A 25088-nucleotide genomic window follows, 5' to 3' on the forward strand; every position below is an offset into this window, starting at 1 on the left:
GTTTCTCTGAATTTCTGAAGGTGCTTTAGTTGAAATAAGAATCTTAATTGCCCTGTTTGCTTACTGTCCCCAACCAATCTCCGTTCATCAGAGAATACATTTATTCATTTGCTTAATTTGTGGTAAGACAGTACATTGTAGTTTAAGTGAATCGATATTAATGCCCCTAAACATTTGTAGACATTATACGGTTAAGGAACATGGATCATTATAAAATGTTCTTCCAACATGGATGCTCTATATATGTACCTCCACCAAACAGGTTTGTTTTCACCTGTTTGTTTGTTTGTTAGTTAACAGGATAATGCAAAAACTACTGGACGAATGACAACAAAACTTTGTAAAATTCAATACAATGTGCAAGTTACGATTACAACCACAAGACTATGAGAAATGCTACAGCACATTTGACTTGAAACAGAGGAAACAGGAAGTGGCGCGCTCGGTCAATAAGCCAGTCAGGACAGAGTATCGAATTTATTTGTTAATCTTATTGTTTGTTTTGTCTGTTAGTTAGCAGGATTGTGAAGGAATTATTGGACAGATTATTACGAAATTTAGGGCAGGATGCAGTATTGGTCAGGAAAGGGTATTTTTCTTTATTTCTCAAAGAATAATTAATGGATCTTACTGAAACAAATCTGGCATGTTTAGGGGACTGATATTTATGAGAGTGCAAAAGCAATTTGGTGCGGATACAAATAAAGATCTGGACACAGTGGATTTAAATGGTTTCTTAAGGGGACTGTTGGGGGAGGTATGTGCTCTCTGCTGTTCTACTTTCATCTATGTTTTGAAACTACTGAACTGGTTTCCATTAAATGTTGTGGAGGGGTTGGTGCATGACCCGAGGTAAGATAAATGGACTTTCTTTAACATGGCGAGATAAGGTGTTAGCCTTGGCAGAGAGGTACGCTCCAAGAGCCCTGCTAGTTTCAGGGTAAAATATTTCACAGATAGGGTGACAAGTAGAGATTTTACTGACGTTATAAATGTCTGGAGCAGTGAGCAGGTTGTGTGTGTGTCAATATCAGCATGTAGGTGTGTGAAATTCTCGGTGTTTTATGCACTACGCTCCCACCCACCGTCCAGGGTGAGCCATCAGAGCAGCCTGTGGAATTGAATCTAGCCAAACCTCTGCACCAGATAGTAGGGGTCTGTTTCATTGACCCCCCCCCCCTCTCTCTCCCTGAGTCTGACTCCTGCTGATGGGATCATGGCTGTGGATCACTCCTGCTAATAACACTCCACCCCCCCTCCCCCTGTCTGAGGGGCACGCCTGCTTCACGCTCACAAACACAGCACTTAATTGCCATGTCGGCACAGGCGGATTCCAATCAACTGTGATGATACGGCGGCAAACTGTTGCTTTTTCATCCCCTTTCCCCATCTTTTGAATGATTTATGCTTTATTTTCATGCTGAAACCTTCAGTCAATTAACCATTAAAAACATTTTTTTAAAGCAAATTGCTAAGTACTATCTGGTTCTTTTCTTCTCAGATGTGAGGATTTTCTGTGATAATCATCAGTTGCATCTTGAAATTTGTTCAAGTGGAGAGTGAGAAGCCTGGTTGATGTGTGACTACCAGGCCGAGGATTCTTACATCTAATGATCTAATTAAGTTTATCCGAGCATTTTAAATACTCAATTTATTATCATCACTTATGTATAATGAGAGTTGTATATATATATAATTTTTCAGTCATGCACAGAGTATGAACGCACAGACACACACCAGCAGCTGCACCTTCATTAGATCAGTTTTTTTGGGTTTTATATGAGTGTTTGTGTAGTACACTGCAGACATATCATGTTTGGCTCATCATATCATGTGCAGCGTTTTGATCTGCGGCCTCTTTGAAGTCAGATGTAATAAATTTGCTCATCAATTACATCGCCGGGCTCAGCCTTCTGTGTGTGTTTTGTTTGGTGTCCGCTCCAGTTAATTAGAACAGAGCGTGTCATGTCATCCTTGAGATAGCGGCTAATAAATGCGAGCTGTCTGAGTCGCTGCCTCATAAGCCTGCTTTGCTCTCGCAGCAGAAAGGAGCAGCATGCGCGATAGAAAGGTAATTCAGTTTGTGTTGGAAATTATACACCGGGAGCTTCCTGTGGAAACCTGTGCATGGAGAGGACTCTTCACAGAGACATCTGAGGTGGGACAAATGACTCAATCCAGAGTTTTTTCTCAGACCTCACATAAACACATTCATGTTTACGTTGTGTCTACGTGTGAGTCCTGTCTCGGATTCTTCAGATAGTTGCTGACATTTAAACGCCTTGAAGTTTAAAGTGAAGAGATAGTCCTATGTTGCTATCTTTATATTATCAGCCCTTATCAGCGCTGCCGCCATCGCCCTGCTGTGTCTGTGACTCATCGCAGAGACGTAAAGCATTTAGCAGCCGGAGCACCACGCGGTGAAAGACATGAAAGCCTGCAGGCTCCTGGAGTAGAGGCAAGAGACCACCAGCGTCTTCTCAATTACCAGAATCAGCCTTGTTCTTATTTCTCATCATTCTCCAGTTTCAAACTTTCACACCAGTAACACCAACTGATTTATAGCTACATGATAAAGAGAGTGTATGAAAGCACACATATCCACACTTGATGTAAACCCTGTGCTGGACAGAAGCGACGAAACCCAGAAGACAAGAAATGTCCTCACATCAGCTGCAGCTCCCACAAACTTGGTGGGAGGTAAATGAAACGATTGTAGGAGCCTCAACTGGTGTGAGGACATTTCTTTGACATGATAACATTATACTTGCAAATGCAAAAATAAGGACAATTAAGGAGGAATAAAATGTTCTCTTAATAATGCCTCAATGCATATGCAAGAGACACACTGATTATACTCCCAGTGTGAATTCCAGTTACACATTACCAATAATAACATGGATATTGGTTCAATTCCTGGTTCCTCTTGAACCCACACATATATACACCCTATATGGGGGTGGTGATCGTCTGTGGCGAAACTTCTGTCCTGGAAAGCTTAACTTCTCCCTCTGATATTCGACAGCAGATCTTTAGTCCTGAACACTTAAAGCCTAGGTTACTTTTTCAGTCTACCCTATATCCATCTAATCAGTTGTTGTTTTTTTATTCAAGAACTGAAGCTCTGCAGAAAAAAGCAAAAGCAAAACACTTTGTGACCTTTGGCTCCACAATTAACGACCTCCACTCAGAGCGTCTGACGCACGTCTTTGTGGCTGCGTCATGGCTGAGATGTGTTGGACGGAGCTTTTGTTTGAGCGGTTAATCATGTCTCTGGGTTTTTGTTCTCTAATAGCAAGTTATCTGGGCCCTGCCCCCTTTGACCTCACACCTCTGACACACTGCTCTGCTCAAAGACAAGGACTCGTCCACCACCATGAAAACTCGTAGTCCAGCACAAATCGTACACGTATGTTCTGAAAGTAAATGTACTTAATACATTTACATAGATTCTGTTTAATTTATGTGGCAAACATGAAAGTAGCGATTAAGCAGATTTGTTTGTCAAGTGTCCAGTGATTTTCTACCTTTTTCCTTATAAAACAAAATAAAGAAGCACTTTTTGTGACCAGTCATCTCACATTTCATCTTGACATGTTTCAAATGGAAAACTTTTTGGAGGCTGGAAGATTTAAAACGTTATAGTTCAGAAGTAATGTTTTATAAAAAGTACATTTGTGTAGTAGACACGTTATGTCTTCTTTCCTGTTCCGTAAATCTCCTCCTGACCTTAGTTCCACCTTTTTTTGTATCACTGATAATCCTTGGGTTCCTGTTTCTGGTTTTTAAAATAGTAAATTTGGCTTTTTACTCATTTCATCAACAAACTCTGATGAGAGTTTGACAGAAATTATGATTTTAAAGGGCAGTTAATATAATATCTATTGAAATCTGACCATTAATCATGAGTTAATAAAAAGATCTTGATGATAAAAAGCAAATGTTCATCAACTGAAAATTAGAACATTTCTTTTAAATTGTGTTGCTTCCATTAGTAAAACGAATAAATGATACATAAGAGATTTTTGATTGCTTCCTGTTATTTCCAGTGATAAATGATCATGTCCATATTCCACACCAACTGCTGTGTACAACACACTGTCAGTATAACGGTATTTGATATTTTACCTTTGGCATTTCCACGGCGTTTTCAAACTACTGCTTTGAGAGACTAGTTTCTTGATAATGCACCTGAGCTCAGTCCGTGAAGTAACTTTCTAATGCCAAAGCGTTATTGGCCAAAATTGAACAGTCTCTTACTCCCCGAGCTTCGCTGAACGAATCTGGTGAGTTCAAATCAATACAGGCCTGGAGGGTGTGGGTGGGGGGGGCTCCTAGTTCACACAGAGAAACAGTATCAGGGAGCGGAGAGAGAACTGCAGACGATGATATCAAATTATGGTTGTGGTGTGTGTGTGTGTGTGAGTGAATGAAGGTGTGAGACTGTGGTTGACAGTGCAAAGTGAAATCATAATAGAGTTTCTGAGGAGCAGACAGAGTTATTACAGAGCAGGATGTGGAAAAGCTATCAAATGGCTGGCTGTTACAGGTGTGTGTGTCTCAGGATTGTCCACATGTATCTCACGGATCATACTGTACATGTAATTGTACACATGAGGGTGTGACAGGTCGGCGGTTCGATTCCCTTCTCCCCCTTTCTGCGTGCTGAAGTGTCCTTGGGCAAGACACTGAACCTGTCCCGGGAGTGTATGATTGATGTGTGATAGAGAAAGGAGCACTGTACGAATGTGCTGTATAAATACATAGACCATTTACACGACAGAATAGATGTGTGAGTTTAAGACAAGATCAGAAAGACAGATTCAGTATTGTGGCTCAATCAAAACATATTACACAATCTGATTTGCCGTTTAATCACCATAAATATCCGTCTCTCAGGCCACTGTCCTGGAATCATACTCCTCCTGATCGTTTCCTGTTTGTAACTGTTCCTAAAGTGGTATATTCTGTAGCTGAGATCCAGGCCAGCATGTGTTTAATCGTCTCCTCAGAGCGGCTCCACTGAAATTCTGGAAAAAACAAGGTGGTTCGAATCTTAAAAGTGAAAAACAATAGCAGAGCTGTAATCAGCTTTCTGAGACAGGACATCGCTGCTGTATTTCCCTTAAGTAAAAGCACAGAGAGTTTTATCTGAACAGACCGACTCTTATTCATGCACTTTGTTGGAATTGAACAAGTTTCCACGACTACACAGTTTTAACTTCTTGGGTAACCGAACTAGAACTCATTAGAACTTATATCTCCATCAAGGCCTTAAATATAATCAAGCTATACTAAATTTCACACACTCAGTTGTTCCCTGACACACACAGCTTCCTACCACTAAGTTTTATGGAAACAAAGCAGCAGGAGTAAAAATATAACCTCTTTGGCATATGTAAAGTTTGCTGTAGGGCTATTACATTTCAGATTTTGTATGAAGAAAAGATTAGGTTGATGTTCTCAGGCTCTTTCAGGATTTTGTATCAAATTTAAAAAACACGTCACTGTCACAGAAAAAAATCGCACACATTGTGAAATATCACTAATCTGAAAACTGTAAATTTGCTGCTACATCAAATCTTTTATTGATATGAAATGATTAATGGTTGATTGATACATTTTCCCACTTCAGTATAATGTGATGCTGCTGCTGGAGCTTCTCTATTACAGACCAGCAACCTCTGACCTCAGTTCTTGCTGCTGCAGTAGATAAATGCTATTTGCATTATTTGAGAGGAGTATTGCAATATCAGGATGTGAAATAGTAAGTGAAGCGCACTAGTTTTTAATTTAATGGAACAAATTGCCTTTTGGTGCTCACAGTTTATAAATGTGAGGATACAGATGAGTCACGAACGTTTTTTAAAAGCAACCAGTGAACCTAACAGGATTTTTGGAAAGAACAATACATTATATGTCATTCGTCTGAAGCTTCTATCCAAAGCGACTTACATGTAGTGCATTCAACATCTATGAAGGGCTATTTAAGGGTTCAGTATCTTGCCCAAGGACACTTCAGCATTCAGAAGGAGACTTAGGAGTGAACCACCAACCTTCTAGTTGTAGGACGACCACTCTACCCCTCACCCACAGCCGCCCCTATACATAATGTGTCGATAAAACATTCTCAACTAACATCTACTTACTCTGTGTTGTGGAGGTTTCAACCACGTCATAGAGTCTTTATCAGCAGTCATCACTGGGAGAACATTCAAACTCCACACAGAAAGACCCTGGCCACACTGGGATTCAAACCAAGAACCTTCTTGCTGTGAGTCAATAATGCTGACCACCCTATTAAAAACAAGTGTAAGAGTTATTGTGGGAGTGGTCAGTCAAAACATTTATATTTCTTGTAAAGGAGTAAAACTCTGAATGTTTGGGATCTTCAGCAGATATTATTTTGTCAGCTGCTGTTTACAAAGTCAAGCACGAAGTGAAGAGTTTTGTTGTTTTTCGAAATCTTGCCATTTCAACTTTTTTAATGGTGAAAAGACAAATATTCTGCTAGAAAGAAGACAATCTATGGACTCGAGAGGCGTACAGACAGTCAGGTATTACACACAGCCTGTATGCCCCCCCCTACATACACACACGCACTTAACGTGTACATTAACACATTCAGTGACGCCTAAAAATCTGAGACTAATTTCAAAAGTTGTGTCACACTATTGGACCCCACATCAGGCACAGAATGGCTGCACATATCCAGTGTCTTTTCTTTTTTTTGAGTCCCGGTCCTTATGTTTCTGTCTCATCACACCACATCTCAGTTGTCAGTCCCAGAGCCTCATGAGTGTATCAGGTGGCACCTTCCCTCCGGCTCCGTAATGCCTTGATTCCACCACAGCCTCTGATTTGATATCAGACGTAATCCAGACAGTGGCTCCCATCCTCGCCACTTCATCAGCCCTGTCAGTCACTGTTGCCCCCCACCACACACATACACACACACACACACACACACACACACACACACACACACACACACACAGTTTTATCCAGTCCGAGGTCAACCCTCCCTCATTCCTAGAGCAGATCCTTTCTCTGGTTGTTCACTGGCTTGTCAAGCATGAGCGAAGTGACTCAATAACAAAGGATGCGTGCCGTGACCCTGCCGTCACCCTTTCTTTCCAGGAAGAGAAAGAGAAAAACGTCTTCTATATCACCCTGAAACCATCGTCATCGCACATTCCTGCGTGTCCTTCCCCCAAGTATGTTGTCTTCATGTTCAGCCCGGTTCCCTCGAGACTCTCACGAGGCCCCCGTTGCCCCCAGCCCCCCCCCCCCCCCATAGCAATGCGGGCATTAAAGAGATTGGTGGGGTTGAGCTATTGAGTTGAATTAGACATGGTCAATGTAGCCTTTGCTGTACCAAAACCCCCTGAGGGAAAGAGTGGAGGGTTTGAATAGGATGGGAATATGGTGGCAATATGCAACTGTTGTGTGGTTGTCGGCGTTCATCACCGTGTGGTAGAGTCCCTTTGATTTGTTAGTTTGATTAAAAAGAGATTTATGAAAACACACACTTACTGTACAGGCTTTTTTTCTTCACCGCTTCTTCAAGTGAGCAGTAGCAACATTGAGATAAAAAAACTAAATTGAGTTCTGCTGCTTTTTCTCCTGTTATATACGCGCTTGATTTACATTCAGAATTGGAGGCAGTGATCGTGTGTTTAGTTCCTAGAGGAAACAGGTGTTATTTCCTTCTGTTGCAATTCATATCTTGTTTGTATGTGAGCAAGAGAATTCCTGTGAGCTTTTGGATGAGGAGATATTGGTATTCCTTTGCCATAAAAGCTACTGATGAGCAGTGGATCTCAGCAGGCTCTGATAGGAACACAGCTTTTTTTTATGCAATGAAAGCTCTGGAGGGGCTTAACTTGAAATCCTGCTAAAAGATGTTTAACAATGATATCTAATCATCCTCCGGGAGCCTCTCCTCACAAATGACCAATTACACTCCTTATCTATTTTCTGTGATGACAAATTTTTTTTCTAAAGGTAACAAACATTGATTTTGTTTTGCCATCCTTGGCCACACAGACTCTTTTTCTTGTGTTGCTGCAACATGGCATAAAATAGTCCTCTTGTACAGGTGGCAACTGCTTCCCAATGGACCAGAAGCAATTTAATCAGTTTCGTAATGGATTCGGATGAGACTGTGCCGGGGGAGTTAGCATTGACTTGTAATTAGAGGTTGAAATGAGGTAGAAAACGGCCACAAAAAGGTGGAGTGCTCTCTGGAAACTCTGGGTCCGTAACTGTCTCGAGAACGATGGAAGAAAGAAATGAGGGGGCAGAGTGGAAAGAGAATAAGGGCTGATAAGCAGAGGAGAGGGCAGTACATGAGATTGGTAGAGGTTTTTCATCTGTCACGAAAGGGTCTGACAATCGAAGGTATAGATATTAAAAAAGCTATCTGTCAGTTCCCTTGCCCGGCAGAAACATCTGGAGGCAAAGCACCTTAGTAATGACGAGCAAGTAGGTCAACTATCTGTGCAGTAGCCTCCATCCATTTACTGTTATAACCTTCCTCCAACACCTTTTGCTCACATTTGCCTACTTCAAGCTTTTCATTGTCCGAAGCACTCGACTCACAATGGGTTGCATCCAGCTCCCACGGCAATAAAAAGGTCCCCAACTGTCTTGAGAGCGATGGAAGAAAGAGGTGAGGGTGCAGAATGCAAAGTGATAAGTAAAGTACATAGGGAGTAATTAGTGGAGGAGAGGGTTGGGAATGAGATCGAAAAAAGGTTCAGGCTGTTGCATCCGGTGTGAGAAGGATAAACACAGTTCTTGTCTGATAACTAAAGATCTGCTTATTGAAAAGCTGCCATTGTGGTCCCAGAGTCTTTCCTTTAGTTAACAGGGAAAAGTAACATCTGGAGCAAAGGTACCTTTTGAAATGACATGGCAAGTCGGTTAACATGTTATTTCTGTATTTACACAGTACATGCATCTACCGTCATCACCCTCTCAACACATTTTGCTCACATTTGCCTACTTAAAGCTTTTCATTGTTCTGAACACTCCACTTCCTCACACTGTGCCGCATCCAGCTCCCGCCGGTCGACTGGAGAGGTCTGTGCCGAAACACACTCAACCTGGTTCCCGCTGCCTGACTACCAATTTGCTGCTCTGTTGCCATAGATACATGCTGGCATCGGCAGGGGCTTATGAGAGCCTGTGCTAAGGAAAGGTTGAGATTTACTGACTGCCATCTGGATAAAGAGAAGATTTTTTTTTCTTAAAGAGGAGAGCTTACCTTGTTTATTTAAGAACTTTCCCAATTTATCTCGAAGCCAAGGCATTGTCGTATTTTTACTTTAAGCCTCTAGGAGAAAAAAATGAGGTGTTGCACGGTGTTGGGTTGTTTACCAAGCGGCACCATGCTGAAGCATCCCGATGAGATATTGTTTGCCTCCTGTAAATTGTCAAACACAGGCATTTACTCAACTTGTATTTCACTGGAGTTTTTAGGTGAGGTATTTTCTGGGCGTTTTCACGTATGACAGTCAGGACCTTGGTCAGAACCAAGTTTTATGTCTTTGTTGTCTGTGATCCGGTTAATTTTTATTTCACATTGCAGTTTAGAGAGCAGACTTAACACTTTAGTGTGACATACGAATGTCGCCACAGCCTACATGGCCTACAAGTACCTTTTCTTGACTTTGATTGGTTTGTCGACTGGCGAGTGTCTTTTTGAATGAAGAAGTCTCTTCATTTGAATGGAGCAAAGGAATGACCCAGTTCACTTGGTTAGTTCTCTTGCAAGTGTATTATCATTACTGTAGCCCGCTATTACCAGCAAAATGAACCTCTTTGTCATTGACTGCAGGAAATCCTCTGAGCGCCTTCCACTTCTTCTCCTTCTTCTGTTGTTGTACGAACCATGGCGCATTGGATCATGACTGACACCAGCTCTTTTTACGTTTTGATTCAGACTAAACTGAAAAGTCAGACGGTCCAGACCCAATAAAGTAGGTGTGAAAGCCCCATCAGAACACACCCATCCGCCGCCAATACTAAATATGTCACCCGAGTTGCATGTTCCAATTAAATGTCCAGATAAAAGTAAAGATAGTAGCAAACTGGCTACCTGCATAGCAGGGGCGTTTCTAGGATTGAAAGAAAGGGGGGGCTTAGCCCTTAAGGAAGGTAAATGTTAGCGCGCGGATATCCATTGTTTCAGACAGTTCATAGATTGGTTCAATCATAAAGAGTGTGATTTTTCTCTGTATCTTTGCTTGCATTCATTCAGTATAAGATAACAGAAGTTGTCACCTCTGCTAAAGAATCTTCTTATATCCATCTGGTCAATGAATTGGATGATATACCGCTACAATAGCGTTATGAGGGACACTATGACATTTAGTTTTCACTAGCATTAACTGATTATAAACAACAACATTCTATAGGCACTGATATTATTGTTTTAAAATACTAGAGATCGATATTAATGCAAAGAATAGAGAGCTGTCGATAGTTATTTCTTACATTTCAAATTTGCTCGTTCAAACTCTTGCTCACTCGAGACATTTTCTAACAAAATAGCTAGCTAGCTAGCTTAGTGTTAACATGGCTCACTACAATATTCCCTTTCATTTGCCTCAGGTAAACCTAAATTTAAGCAGGTAACAATCATTAACAACTACAGATAGCCACATTCTGTAACCACCTGTACTTACAATTTCACTCTGTGCATCATTTACTATGAGCTAAACTCCTTGGCTGTAATCCTGCTGTCTTGATGAGAGACGTTACTTGGCAGAGTGAGAAAGCCAGCGCAGCAGCAATGCAGACTCCCCAAGGTCCTAGTGCCCTGTCTTGTATTGTTAAGTATGATGAGAGGCTATTGGATTGTAATTTGAAGTGGGAGAAAACATACAAAGCAGAAACACACTCACATATGTAGCATGGTAGAACTTGTTAGCTTGTCCATGTGTAAAACAATAGTTTAATTTTTTTTTTAAATTAAAAAAAAAAAAATTAAAAAAAATCCCAAAAATTATTTGGGGGGGCTGAAGAACATTTTAGGGGGGCTTCAGCCCCCCTAAAACAGGCCTAACGACGCCCCTGCTGCATAGAGAGCAGAGTTTCTACTGTTGATTCAGACTGTTAGAAGAGTAATGAGGGTTGTTCAAAGTCTGTGGCTCTTGTGTTTCGCAGCAAGCTGTGACCCCCTCACCACACATCCCTCTATGTCTGTAGGAGCCACCAGACTGCTTTTATTTTTTTTCTCACGATGAATAGTTTAAATAGTTGAGTCTAGTTTAAAGCTGCTGCTGGCTGCAGGGCTTTCCCTTGGAGTATTATGCATTGTGATGGTGTGGCTTTCTAAAGGATTGCAAATGTTCTTCCTCTTCAGTTTTAACAGCCTTAATGCAGTAAATCCCTCTTCTCATGGGTCATAAAGTTATTGACAAAGAAACGTGCCCGGACGTCTATTATTCGAATCTATACAGTACCCTGTAAGTCCTCTGCATGTAGCGCGGCTTTAATTGACTCATTGTATCCAGCAGGATGTCTGATGGGCGTGCAGCGGCTCAGTGAGTCTTTTTGAAGGCTTCACCTGTGTATACGCACGTGTGTGTGTGTGTGTGTGTGTGTAGATGTGTTGGTGTTTGTAGAGATGGCTTACTCCAAGGTATAGATCATCCTGGCTCCTTGTTGACAAACTGTTGCAAATCCCAAGCACAGCAGGAGAGAAAATTGGATGGACAGCATCTTTGGAGTGGCTGTGAAGAGTCATGGTTTAAAGACACACTCTCATACACAACACACACACACAAAGGCACACAAACACACTCCCTCTCAGGAATGGATGTTGGCACACAGCATGCGTCAGTTCTGCCCACGCGCTGTGACCCAGTATGGAGTGTGACCAGCTGTCCATGGCTGGATTTGCCAGGTTTCAAAGCTGTGTGTGCGTGCGTGCACACTTGTCTATGTGTATATATGTATAAGTAGGGGTGGGCTTGCATGTGAATGAGTAAAGTTGGTTTGTGTGTGTGGCGCATGAAGGTGAAAATAATTAAATTGGGTGTGTCTGTGGGTGTGTATACAAGTAATATCTCCATATCTCTCTCTCTCTCTCTCTCTCTGTGTTGCATGCATGTGAATATACCTAAGTTATGTGGGTGTGTGTGTTCCTGTACCTACATCTTTGTGAGGACCATGTCAAGCATAGACCCTACAGAGTGAGGACATTTTGACCAGTCCTCACTTTCCCTCAGTGTGTGTCCACACTCACCCACCACAGTCAGAACTTGCGGCAGAGTCCTGATCATCTGTCACGATCTCCTGCCCTTCCTGCTCTCACTCCAGCTTTTAGACTAATGAGAGAATTTGTAGAGTCAGCCGTTGACTTTCAGGTCTCAGATTTAATGTGAATTAAGTAGCTGCCAACACTGCTCCTGCAGATAATAGAAATAAAGGAATGGGGTTGTTCTACTGTAAAACGTGTGCAGTGTAAGCATAACGGCTCAGTTTGGTTTCAGCCAGGAACCTAAATTTGATCTCATCCTAAAATCTTATTGTCTTTCCTCGTGTTTCATGTCACTTTCTGCTGTCAGGTGTCTACTCAGAGTGAAAATGGCAGAAAGCAGAATGTAGAGTCTGATGAAGGTATTATATGACATACAATGAATACAGTGGCAGCTCATGTTTCCCACCAATCACAATGCGGTAAATTGGGAACATATGGTCCATCTTTCAGGTTTAATTAAAAGCCTTTGTACAGCACAGTAAACAACAGAAGATGCTCTGCTTCATTTGTTTGAGACAGGTGTCAGTGCTGTGTAATTAGGAATAAATATGACAGAGGGGCATTTTGGCATGTTACTCAAAACTAAGACAAGTGGAAAATAAAAAAAGGTAACTGAAGTTGGATTATCATAAAGACGAAAATTCTGTTTGGTTTTGATAAAATCCATTTGTAAAGATTGTAGGATGAACATCCATTAACATCAGCAAATTAGTTGTGCACATTCAATCTGTTTTTCTTATTTGCTTTAATGAAATGAAGACATTTAATGTAAAAATACCCTGGTTTTTTTAAAGGTATTTTTCTAATTTGAAAATGCTACAAAACAACTAACCCTACTTTTTTTTTGTCTTGCCTCTTTGAGTGGAGCCCCATGTTTGGAGTCTTGAGTTCCCCCCTTCACTCCCCCACAGAATGGATGAATGTGATTAGCACTAAAAAGTGTTTTGAGTGGTCGTTAATGCTAAAATAGCCCATATAAATAAAATTTCTATTTCCCAAATTCGAAAATACAGTGTGGAAGTCTAATGAGAATCTCTCTGTTGCCTACAGTGTAAACATGGATGTCAGGCAGTGCTCACACAGTCTACTGTCATCTGCATTGAAGTGTGGTTTCAGTTCTGATGGAAACCAGACGTCCATATGACGTCCATATATAAGTAATGTTGATCTTCAAAATGAACACTATCCCCTCTAGTCTCCCTGTATTATGTAGACAGGGACTTTTGCGTGTCATGTGATCTCAGTGTTTGCACTGTAAGGGGAACTTGTCATGGTTTTGTAACAGGTAACATAACCCAGAAGCAGATAAGAAGCCAATGGCAAGCAGAGTTAAAGGTAGTTTACTTGGTGGTTGGGCAGGATTACAAGAGTGCAAACAGACGACAACTCCTCGGTGACGGTAACTCAATTTCCAGAGATGTTCAAGTCACGGTGGAGAATCAGAGACAACCCATATTTTTCAAAGAACCTAATGAAGGAACAGCTCAGGGAGGTCAGATGGAAGTTCAGGTGATGTGCAGAAGCTCGATCACCGACACTGCATGTGATTGCTTCATCTCATGCAGTATTCTGTTTGCTTTGGCTGTTTCCCTCAGGCTTCAGATACAGTGTGCCTCTATGCAGGACAAACCGATACAATCATTAATTTATCCCAGCAGACACTGTCCTTTTGAATAATTTATTGTGAGTTTATATATTGAGAGGGTTGGATTTCTGTGTTTTTGTCTTTTTATTTTATGTAAATTGTTCTATCTACGGCTGAGGTATGTGTGGATACTGCAAAATGGATAATAACGATATCCTTGATTCTTGCAATTTAGTCTTTTAAATATTTGTCAAGCAGGAGGAGATGCAAAGAAAATGTATTGCTGGATGGAGGACAGGTGAAGCCTTTATAGCCACTGAGCCTAGAAAACAATGATGCGAAGCAAAGGTAGAGGAGGAAGCCGATATGGATGTCAGCTTGACGTGATCCATTTCTGAGAAGTCTCAACTTCTTGACACTCTACAATATTCATGCTTGCTCAGTTGGAGTGGCATCGAGCTCAATAGGCCTGCATGTGGCCAGAAGAGATTTGATTTTTCTTATTTTTGGGGGGACGTTTCAGTCTGGATGGCAAAGTAACAAGAGGGGGCACCTGTTGACGTACACTGGGTTGTCTGCAATCCACGAGGTTGTTATCCCCTGCTTCTCCAGTCCGTTTGTTGATGTGTCCTTGGGCAAGGCGCTGAATCCTAAATTCCCCCTGACACCTCTGCCAGTAGAGTGTGAATGATCTGTGATATAGAAATCAAGCTGCATATAGAAGCGCTGTATGAAGGTGTGTGTGTGAATGTGACGCTGGTCGATAAGAACAAGAAAAGCACTGAATAAATGCAGTCCAGTGATTATGGACGATTACTATGTGCACAATTTAATCTTTTGTAAATGGTAAATGGATTTGTATTTATATAGCGCTTTTCTAGTCTTGATGACCACTCAAAGCGCTTTACAGTACAGTTTCACATTCACCCAATCACACACACATTCACACAGTGCATCTACTTGCAGCACTTTGTTATTCTATGGGGGGCTATTCAGGGTTCAGCATCTTGCCCAAGGACACTTCGGCATGCAGATGGTTCAGACTGGGGATCGAACCGCCGACCTTCAGGTTGGAGGACGACCACTCTACCCCTCAGCCACAGCCGCCACATATAAATAGAGAAGAGTACAAGTTTTTATTCATCAATCTGAGGATAACGCCAGAGGTGAATGTGTGATAAGGACGTGACACCTGAAACTAACTGATGCATCACTAAAACCTGAATGTCTGGATTGCACATCATCTTCTGAGTGGTGTCTGTTGCAACACACCAACAGGAACAGAGCCGTCTACGCTCTCAGTCTCAGTTTATGTAACAGAGAGCTGGTGTCCGGTGCAGAGTTCATTAAAAACTTCCACCGGTTTCATCAACCCTGTGTTTGCTGCCAGTGGCTGCAGGAGCCTGTTGACTCTGCAGTATAATGACACACATAGGCTCTGTGTGCATTTGCCTAATTTGTTAGCGGCAGTAGTCGAAGGCGTAATTGATTGCAGAGGCAACGTGGTTGATTTGCAACTCAACCGAGCTAATAATTTGTTATTGATAGGAGCATTAGCTAGGAAAACACCACACAGAGATGTAACCCAGCCAAAGTTGTGCAGGAAGTTGATGCACTCAGTTTTTAATCTACTTTAATAACATTACACCTCGCTAAGCTAACGTCGTAAGGAGCGCAGGGCGGGAGATGATGAACTGCCAGTTTCAGCTCTGCACTGTGGACTCGTATGTTATGACTGGAGGGGATTACATTTACTGAGGAAAGCATGAGGGTGTATTTGTGTGTCTCCTTCTGCTGGCTGGAACTACTTACGTAATACATGGATATTGCAACCAGACAGGATATTATTCATGTGTTAATATGAATCACATGTGGGGTAAAAACAGTATTTTCAGGAATAGGGGAGTTGGAGTAAATACTGTCTAACACTTCTCCAGCACGTCTCTCAGTGCCACACATTTTTAAGTTAACTAACTCCTGCTCCACTGACTTGTAGAAATGTCTGCCTCATTGAACAGTTGCCTATTGCTTCCAATTCTCCAATTTAATCAGCCATTAAATGAACCTCCAAAGTTTAACAGCACATTTCAAATGATCTTCTTAAGGTTAGAGGTTAGGCACTTCTTTCAGTTGGCTCATCGCTGAGGTAAAAGAGTTTTTGTGCAGTTTTTCTGTATCTCTTTTAGATCTCATCTTTCCAGCCACCCACTAGTTACCTAACATCCTTGCTTTCATCCCACGTTTATGTCCATTTTAACCAAAATTTTATATCTCTGCATTATTCTTCTCTCTCTGTTCCTCTGGATTCGGAGATGGGCGCCCTCAGGAATTGAAAGCTTCGAGAGAAGAAATGATTTTGACGAGAATAGTGAGCTTCTTTTCCTCTAAGCCTGATGTATTAAATGTATTCAGGTGCTGACGTCGTCTCTTCTCTCTTCCAGCCGTATCCCAGAGGCCCACCTTGGCAGTTAGAGGAGAGGTCATCACCATGACAGCGTCCTCGCAGGACTCCACGCCCTCGTCTATGGCTGGCCTCCTCCTCCTCCTCCTCCTCTTCCCGACTGTTTTCACTCAAGACTCAGTCCCGACAACCCCGTCATTGTTTGACCCGCTCACCCAACCCGAGTGCACAAAGAAAGAACATCCAAAGGTTTCCATCCAAGGTCAGACATCATCTTTAACCACTTGTTAAACATCTGATAAACCTGTTAACAATGTTTACTTGAACACAAGGAAACTGAAAGTGCGTTATGTACATAGTAGCCTGATAATAATCAGATATCTCTTTCTATACTTTTGACCCATGGATGTCTTGTTTTGAGATTAACCCTCAATTGGACTGAGATGAAGGAACTTCATATTCTTCACTTGTTGATAATTCATTCTTTTGAAGTTTTAATGCCAGTTTCAGTTCTAGTCTAACTTTTGATTGAATTATTCGAATAATGGGACCCTCTTCACTATGTTGACTTTCATCCGGTCATTACCAAAGCTGCACATTCATGCATTCTTGCAAAAACCCAGTGAAATATCTGGCAAAGGCCTCAATTATTCTCCGTTGTGGACACACTTGGACATCTGTTGTAGTTGTTCTTATTCAACTACTTTCAAGTCCGTTTGGAGTCCACTTAGAGGATGCATGCACAGATGGTGCTCTTGTAGTGTAGTGGCCACACACACAACTAGAAAGGCACTCAGTAGAGCGCAAACGTCTGCCAAGATCCAGTAGTACCCTTGGATTCAATCAAGCTGCACTCACTCATTGACTAAGGATTCTTTTTTTCATCTACATCCATCAATAATTTCCTGGTAAATCTTGCAATGTTAAAGAAAGTGGTTTAAAATAATTGCTGGATCTGAACTAAATTTAATGGGTTATTTTTTCACACTGAGTATCAAATGGTTTTGAAAAGAAAAAACCTCTTTGGTTGAGGTAATTATTTGGAGGGTGCACGGATATCTTAGCCTTGTGCACACTGAGGTACAAACATATATATATATTTATATATATATGTCATGCTGACCTTTGTGTACTTGCAGAATATGACAATGTGTCCAGGTTTCTATAATGCCTATACCCAGTTAAAGAAACATCTATCAACTCTGCAAATCGCAAATGCACTGACTGGCACCATAATGATAATTCTGTGGATCTTTTTTTAAAAGCACGACTATTTTCTACCCTGCTCTTGACGACATTTCTATAAAGAGTCATAGTTATATAGTGAGTGTTATAATAAGTGATAGGAATAATGGTCAAAACCTCAAAAATAAGGCCTGGGTTATAACATGAATAGTGTTTTCATGGTGAGCTGCCCATCTGACTTTACCTCAAGGAAAAACTACAACTGATTTTAATATCATGTGTATCAACAGTTGTTACTCTGAATAAAAGCCAAAGTCACAAGCTTTCTAAACATACACAAGCCACTTTTCACAGCCACCACAGAAAAAGTATGTTCGTAAACACGCATTTTCCTGCTGCCACTTGCAACATTACATCACAGTTTGGCTTTCAGCCGGAAAAAAAGAACAACAAAAAAGCAAGAGGGGACAAGATAGGAATGATTGTGTAGAATAATGGTGCTCGCTATCTGGCCCGTTCATCTGTACAGTGGTCCGAGAAACAAGGTCTTCCTCCCTGTGTGAAATGGAACAGAACAGTTTGGGGCACAGAATCACAGATAGATGTGGCACAAGGAAAGGTAAACACGTTCCAAATTGCTGTGTTTATTTGTGAATAGGACTGTTTGTGTTCCCCCTGCCGAGCGGTGACAAAGATTGAAGAAGCAGAAAAAAAAAAAAGTTGCTGGTGAGCATCGAGGACGGAAACACACAAGAGGAAGAGGTGGCTAGAGGGTTTTGTTGTGATTAGAAAAAAACTTCATCCCTCTCCAAATCGTATTTCAGACATTTTCTCAAGAGTTCCTTTTTTTGGGGGGGGAGTACAGGATTGTTTCCTTCCACGTCTCCTTCAGTACATCGGGGCAATCTCGTTCAAGTTTGCTGGTCAGATCTCTGACTAATGGAATTGAAGATAGACATGAAGACTTCAGTGCCATTTGGTGCCATTTGCTCGACCTCCGGTGTAATAACAGTTATGAGGTTGAAAAGTGACGCCTTTTTTCTATTGAAGTTTCAGAACGGCCATTTTCCTTTCACCTATTCGCTGCTGAGTCTTTGCCTCGGTCCCGCTTCACCCTCCAGGCCTCCAGATGTCCAGATTAGCCCGAGCTCACCGGTTCTTCGATTCAAAGGCGTGCCACTTGAGAATAGCTCTCATGGCAGGGAGCTGCGAGGCAGCTGGCCTGTCAAAGCGGGCAGAGCAGGGCATTATGGGAAGGCAGCCGAATAGAAAAGGCCTGCACAATGAAAGTGTCAGCGAGAACCTGAGATTAGCCCCTGTGATTGATGAGCGTTTTATAGGAGCTTGTTGAAGCGCTACCTCAGTCACCTGGAGGAGATCCGGAGAGCTGGCTTACTTTGGGTTTGAAGGAGCTTTAACTCATCGATACGCGCTTTACATGTTTCTGCCTTAAATGACAAGTAATTGTTTGTGTTGTTATGTCTGACTGCCTAAGTTGGGTTTTTCTGCAGCACTTAGAGTCCGTTGTGATGCAGTGAGATTTAATCCTTGTAGCGTGTGTGTCAGGGTGAAGGGATCAGCCGTCCTCCGGTCTCTGAGCTGGTTTGTCCAGTGGAGCGTGCTACCTGCATTAAGCCCAGTCCTGTTCTCTCAGAGTCTTAAGGAAAAACAACCTGAAATTGTCAAATGTTAGGACAAATTGACTGATCCATCTGTTTGCCCTGAATCTTTTACTTTGATAAAACTTACACAGTTTTTCCCACCTGGTTCTATCAGATTTAATTGGCTGCCAGTCTGTCTTTAAATATTTAATTCTTAAGGGCCACCCAAGTGGAGTTTATGTCTGTGATGCTGTGAACATGCTGCAGCAGCTCTCATGCGTCAAATACATTGCATTCATGGAATTTAAGTCGATGTGGATACGCAACACGCACTTAAATTCCAGGAAGATGAAAGACTCATCCATCCATGCCATTATCTATACAGCTTATCTCTTGAGGGTCGAGAGGAGGGCTGTAGCCAATCCCAGCCGACATTGTGCGAGAGGTGGGATACGCACGCTGGTCGGCTCGCCAGTCTATCACAGAGACGAACAACCATTCACACTCACATTCACACCTCCAGTAATCCTAAATTGCAGGTCATTGGACTGTGGGAGGAAGCTGAAATACCAAGAAATACCTTGAGACACAGAGAGAACATGGAAAACTCCACGGTTTGGCCTCCAGGTTCAAACCCACAACTGTCTTAGAACATTGCTAACCTCTGCGCCACCGTGCTGTCCCAAGATAAAAGATTATTCCACAGATTGCTGTTGTTTATACCCTTAGTTGGCATAAGTACAGTCTTTACAACCGTTGTGAAATAAAGCCATGTTTTATTTGTGCGTTGCTTCCTCTGTGGCAGGACTCTTATTGCACACATTCTTGTAAATAAGCAACTTTTAGAAAAACATGTCAGCATCAGTTAAAGCAATGGATTATTGAAAAGCTCAGAACCATACCATTCCTGTGATTTTGACATTTGGAACCAAATTTTGATTCCCATCGCAAATATCAAAGTTGTTATGAATACCTTTTTATCAAGACATTCTCCAGATTCAGAGAAACACTATCATTTATTGGAGGTTGAATTTTGTCCACATGGCAAAAGTACAGTTAGTCCAATATTCATCCTTGTGTCCCAACCTACTCAGGGAAATAATAATAATACAATTTATAATATAAGTCAATGTAATCATTTATTTTATTTAAACAAGGTTAAAAAGTGCTTTTACAGAATCCATGCCATAGATTATTGAATCAAAATAAAAGTCAAATAAAGAAATTCAATTCAAATATCTGCCTCGTTAGCTGGCAGATGCTTCCCTATTGTCACAAGCTAGTTGCTAACTGTGTCTGCTTGGTGCTGTGCAGCTAGTGAGCACTGCCCTGCTGTAAATTACCAATTGCAAATTATTGATTTGGAAAATCCCTCTGCAGTCACACGAGTTTTCACCCACAAGCAGCTTGTAAGCATCAGAGAAACAGCACCTGAAGTTTGTGATGAATTGAAAACACAAGTTGGCATCACCGCAGGAACTCGCACATGATCTAGACACACATCTAGCACGCTGAGAATCAACTCTCTCCATCAGCCTCCACATCACTGTGTTTTTACAGTCTGCTTAAACGCACCATAAACACCGTGGACTGTGAGCTGGAAGGTCTGCTGTGCCAGAGGACGTGCCGCTGTTACACACTGTGTCAAACACACCACAGATCAGGAAAGGAATCACGCAACCTCCACCCACAGGCGAACACTGTACAACCCGCCGGCTCCTGATTTATATGGATGATATTGCCTCGCTGCATAAGACTCCGGGTCTGATAAGAGCGCGGCATGAGGGCAGCAACTGGAACGCCCTGGAAATCTAGATATGAACTCTGTTTTGCGATTTACAGAATCAGCTGTGAATTTCTCTGTGCCCTTCTCTGAGGCCCAGATAACTGGTTTTGGAGGGTGTGTGAAGGGTCAGTCTGGTTAGTTAGAGAAAGAGATGAACTCTGCACCTTTTTTACACCCGGCGCAGCAATATCCATCAAGGCAGGGAAGAGGAGGAGCTGTGTGACGGCTCCACAGTACAGATCATCTGTTCTGCTCAAATCAATGCAATGTTCCAACTCCGAAGAGGGACATTGCCTTCCTTGCAAATCTCTTGTCTTTTCCATTTGGTTTGCCCTCTCTTCTGCCAAGCCTGTCCACATTCCTCCCTCCACCCATTTCATCTTCCTTCCTCTCTCATTCATTCTCCTCCCCGTGCTCCTCCTCTCAGATCCTCCTTTTCACTTTTCTCCTTCACTTTCTCCTCATCTGTCCCTCCATCATTTGCTCGACAAATGGGGGGAGAAATGTATTGTGCGCTTAGTACGAGTCCCTCAATCTCTTTCATCGTCTGGGTAATGGCGCTTTCATTTTGCTGCTGTCTCGCTGCCCGACGGGCTCTTGAACATCACACGAGCGATGTTACCTTCAAGACATGACTTTCACTTAAAAGAGAAAACGTTTTCCCACACGAAGTTCTGCTCCTCTTCCTCTTCTTTGGTTTAGATTCTCCTCTCACTTTGCCACCTGACTCTGTTTTCCATCTCACTCACGATTACAGCGCTGGACCTAATTGAAGCTGTGTTATCAGAGCTGCGCTGTGTTTGCAGCCATCACTCAGGCAGCTTCAGCATGCTGCTGGGGCCAGTCGCTCAGCCACTGATGGCCTGTCAGGATAACTGGCCCGCGAGATAGCGGAGGATCAAAGAATAGAAAGCATTTAAAGGCTTTATGGCCCCGTTCACTGACAAGTGCAGAGGCCGTGGGAAATTGTTGTTTTTCGGTGTTTTTGCCGTCTCCTGTCCCCCTGGCTGGTAAAACCTCTAAAAATTGCCTCGTTGTGTTAGTGCATCTGTACTTTGGTGTTTTGATGACTTTACAAAAGACATCAAGGCTGTACATCCACTACTTCACACCTGGTATCATGTCTAGCTTCCCAAACAGTTCAAGTCTGAATTGAATTCCTTCTTGTTAACCTTCGGTACAACTACTTATAAACATATTTTCTCTTTGCATCAGTACGACCGACTCGTCAAGTGAAAAATCAATCTGCACGAACTTCATATGAGAAGTCACTTCTTCTAAACGTAGATCTTGAAATCCATTAAATTCTCAGTTTCTTTGAACGCTGCTTTTCATAAATACCTTCTCATATCTAGTTGATGGCTCTTCTGAGCAGCGAAATTAAAACCATTCAAGAGCTGTTTTTAGTTCCGAGGGTAAAATTAGTTCTAAGTATCCCATAGCAATATAAAAATAGTTCATTATCTATTTAATTATTGCTTATGCATTGTGTTTTAATGTTCTACCTCTTTGTGGTGTATTATTTAAAAAAAAGTAATTCTCTGCTCATGAACAAGAGTTTAAAATCACAATCTCAATCTAAACTAAGTACTAATTTGACCTTTATCATGATTTTATAGCTCAAATACATTTATGGTTACATCCCCCTTCCCCAACCTGACGGACTTCATGGATATTTTTAGTTGAATTCATCCTCTGGGTTAAGAATCATGATATCATGTCCCTCGTCCTCATGATGGTCAGTAACTGAAACATTGGTGTGAGTTCCCCTGCAAAATAACAATTTAAAAAAATGCAGCTTGTTATGGAGATGACACGACTCCTCATCACTGATTTCAATATTTCCCCAACACACTCCAACAGATTCTTTGTGTTGGAACACCACCATGCAGCACTTTCACAGATACCACAGCAGAATGTTTCCCTCTGATTCTGCCCCTGCCTTTGACAACAGTGCTTACATTTCTGTCAGTTTCATAAGGCCACTCTTGACAAATTGTCAGTAGTTTTGGATGTTGCCTCGCCACTGGTTTTGTGAGAGGCGGGCGGACGTCTCCACCAGTTTGCTGACTGAGAGGCTATTAGCCTCCTGGCCCCGGCACCGTACCGCCCGTGGCTGCTCATTCCTCTGGCCCCCCCCGGCCCTCTACACAAAACCGCCCGTCGCCCGCGGACCCCGGCATCTGAATTCACTTGTGTGAGAGGAGGAGGAGGAGGACGGAGCGGTGGAGGACAAGGAGAGAGAGGGATACAGAGGGAAAGTTGTGCTCCACTGAGGCACGGCAGCCTCTCTCAAACCATCGCCCTCCGAAAGTGTAAATTTAAATTTAGAATAGTAGAGATACCGCGGAACAGGACAGGCGAGACAGGGTGGGTGGGAGTTAGGGCGAAGAGCGATATGAGGAAGAGCGAACAAAACGCATTTCAAGGGATTTTGACCAGATAAGGACGAGTTGTGAAGTCGCAGGGGGAAGTTCTCCTCCTTCAATACTGAGCAGCGCTGCAAAATGTGGTGTTCATGATGCTCCTCCAGCTTATGCAAAATATCTGCTCACAGTTAATGGATATTTTATGTAACTGTGAACCTTGGAGGAAGGATTCAATCCCGTCCTATCATTTGGCCAAAGTTGTCATTTTCAAATTTTTCTCAGCATGTTGCATTGGCTTAAATTTATTCTGAATGCAATTATTCACATGCCAACTGTAGTGGTGATCCTTCATTCACAGAATTGTTTGCCAGATAGCATCAAGTCTCTTTATGTTCTGTTAACAATATTGGATCGACGATGTTGCCCCGAAGATAACAATTTTTAATATGGCAGTCTTATTCCTATTAGCAATACATTTTGTCGCTGTCTATCCCCCTGCAGGCGGATGATGACAGACAGACACATTTAATACAATATGTCTCATTCATAGCTCATTAAACAAGTGCAGCGCTCGAGGGGGAGAAATCAACTCCGATGCCTGATCATACTGCTAATGATAAAAAAAAAAAAATGATATAGCGCCGGATGTCGTTATAGGTGAACATTCGCCGTGAGACTGAGAATGAAAATGCTTTGTGAAGAAAAAGGCAAGTTTACTGAAATAATAAAAGGTCATCTACGCTCCATCGTCCGCCGGGGGTTTGTCGGGCACTTAAAGGATTTTGCCCAGTCGACAGCCACATTTGTTCTTCCAGGACTTTTAAATGGATCTCAAAGCCATAACCTTTAATCACCCAGTCATACTCATTTTAGTCCCACTCACCAGTCCTCTCGTTTTCTATAACTACATCCCCCTCATTCAATTTATTTCTGTCCCTACTTGACTTTTCTGCTCTGAAAGCTTTTCTTATTATTTTTTTTGCATCGTGCAAACATGAATCTCCCTGTTGGAGGACTGAAATAAGTGGGAGCCTGGGCCTCTGCCTGACTCCTTTCCCTATTTTTTAAACATGCAGTCAAACCTTGTCTAAAAAAGACAGTTATTACCCACACTGTGCTAATAGTGCCCTCAAAAGACCATTTGTGCCCTGAGAGCCAAAAATGTTTGCTATAATTAGAGATATAGTCATTAACGTGTGCTTTTCTCTCTGTTTTGTCACACAGTGTTTGGTGTGACTGTTAAATAACACTTTTGTTCTGATTTTGGTGTAGATTAAAACTGCAGGAATAAACTGGTCTGTGAGATTGTTTTGAAATAGTATATACTTTATATAGTATACATATATTATATCTACTTATATGTTTACACCAGGGATCAGCGAGAAAGGGTATATCAATCCCTTCTATGTCATGTACATATGGCAGAATTGACAATAAAGTTATTTCAGCCTTTGACACAGTTCAAGCTGCATGTCACTTTTCCCAAAGACATTGCCTCTAAACAAAAACCTCTTTTAAAGCTGCTTTCATTCTGGGGCTGTACGTGACATTAGTGATTCTCATTAATTCTTCACCCCAGCCCTTTTGTAAAATGAGAATACAGTCAGTAAACCTCTTGGAACTTCGCAGTGAGCACTGACAACGTCTCCTTCACACGAATGATGCAGAACTGGGAAAATACAAATATCTCCAGATGAAAACGTGGAGCCATACATGAAGAAAGCTCCAATGCAGATGAAATGACGCTGGTGTTGATGTGCTTTAAATAGGGCCATTCACTGGATTTATTTCTCATGAACAGTCTCTTGCTGCGTTCTTCTTGTGGCAAACTCCACATCTGAAAACAGCTTGAATGTTACTGATCCACACACTCACTCCTGTATGTTC

At 42.0% G+C, this 25088-nt stretch overlaps 1 protein-coding gene across 1 annotated transcript in view; it reads left to right on the forward strand.

Annotated features, from left to right (window-relative positions):
* The window catches only part of sema5ba (sema domain, seven thrombospondin repeats (type 1 and type 1-like), transmembrane domain (TM) and short cytoplasmic domain, (semaphorin) 5Ba), a 163563-nt gene that overhangs the window by 48538 nt on the left and 89937 nt on the right, over positions 1 to 25088 (forward strand). Inside the window, exon 3 of the mRNA XM_061088125.1 lies at positions 16301 to 16522. Coding sequence (XP_060944108.1) covers positions 16348 to 16522 — 175 coding nt within the window. The 5' untranslated portion in view covers positions 16301 to 16347. The remainder of the gene's footprint in view (positions 1 to 16300; positions 16523 to 25088) is intronic.

The sequence above is a fragment of the Limanda limanda genome, chromosome 16, assembly GCF_963576545.1.
Source record: "Limanda limanda chromosome 16, fLimLim1.1, whole genome shotgun sequence".
NCBI lineage: Eukaryota > Metazoa > Chordata > Actinopteri > Pleuronectiformes > Pleuronectidae > Limanda > Limanda limanda.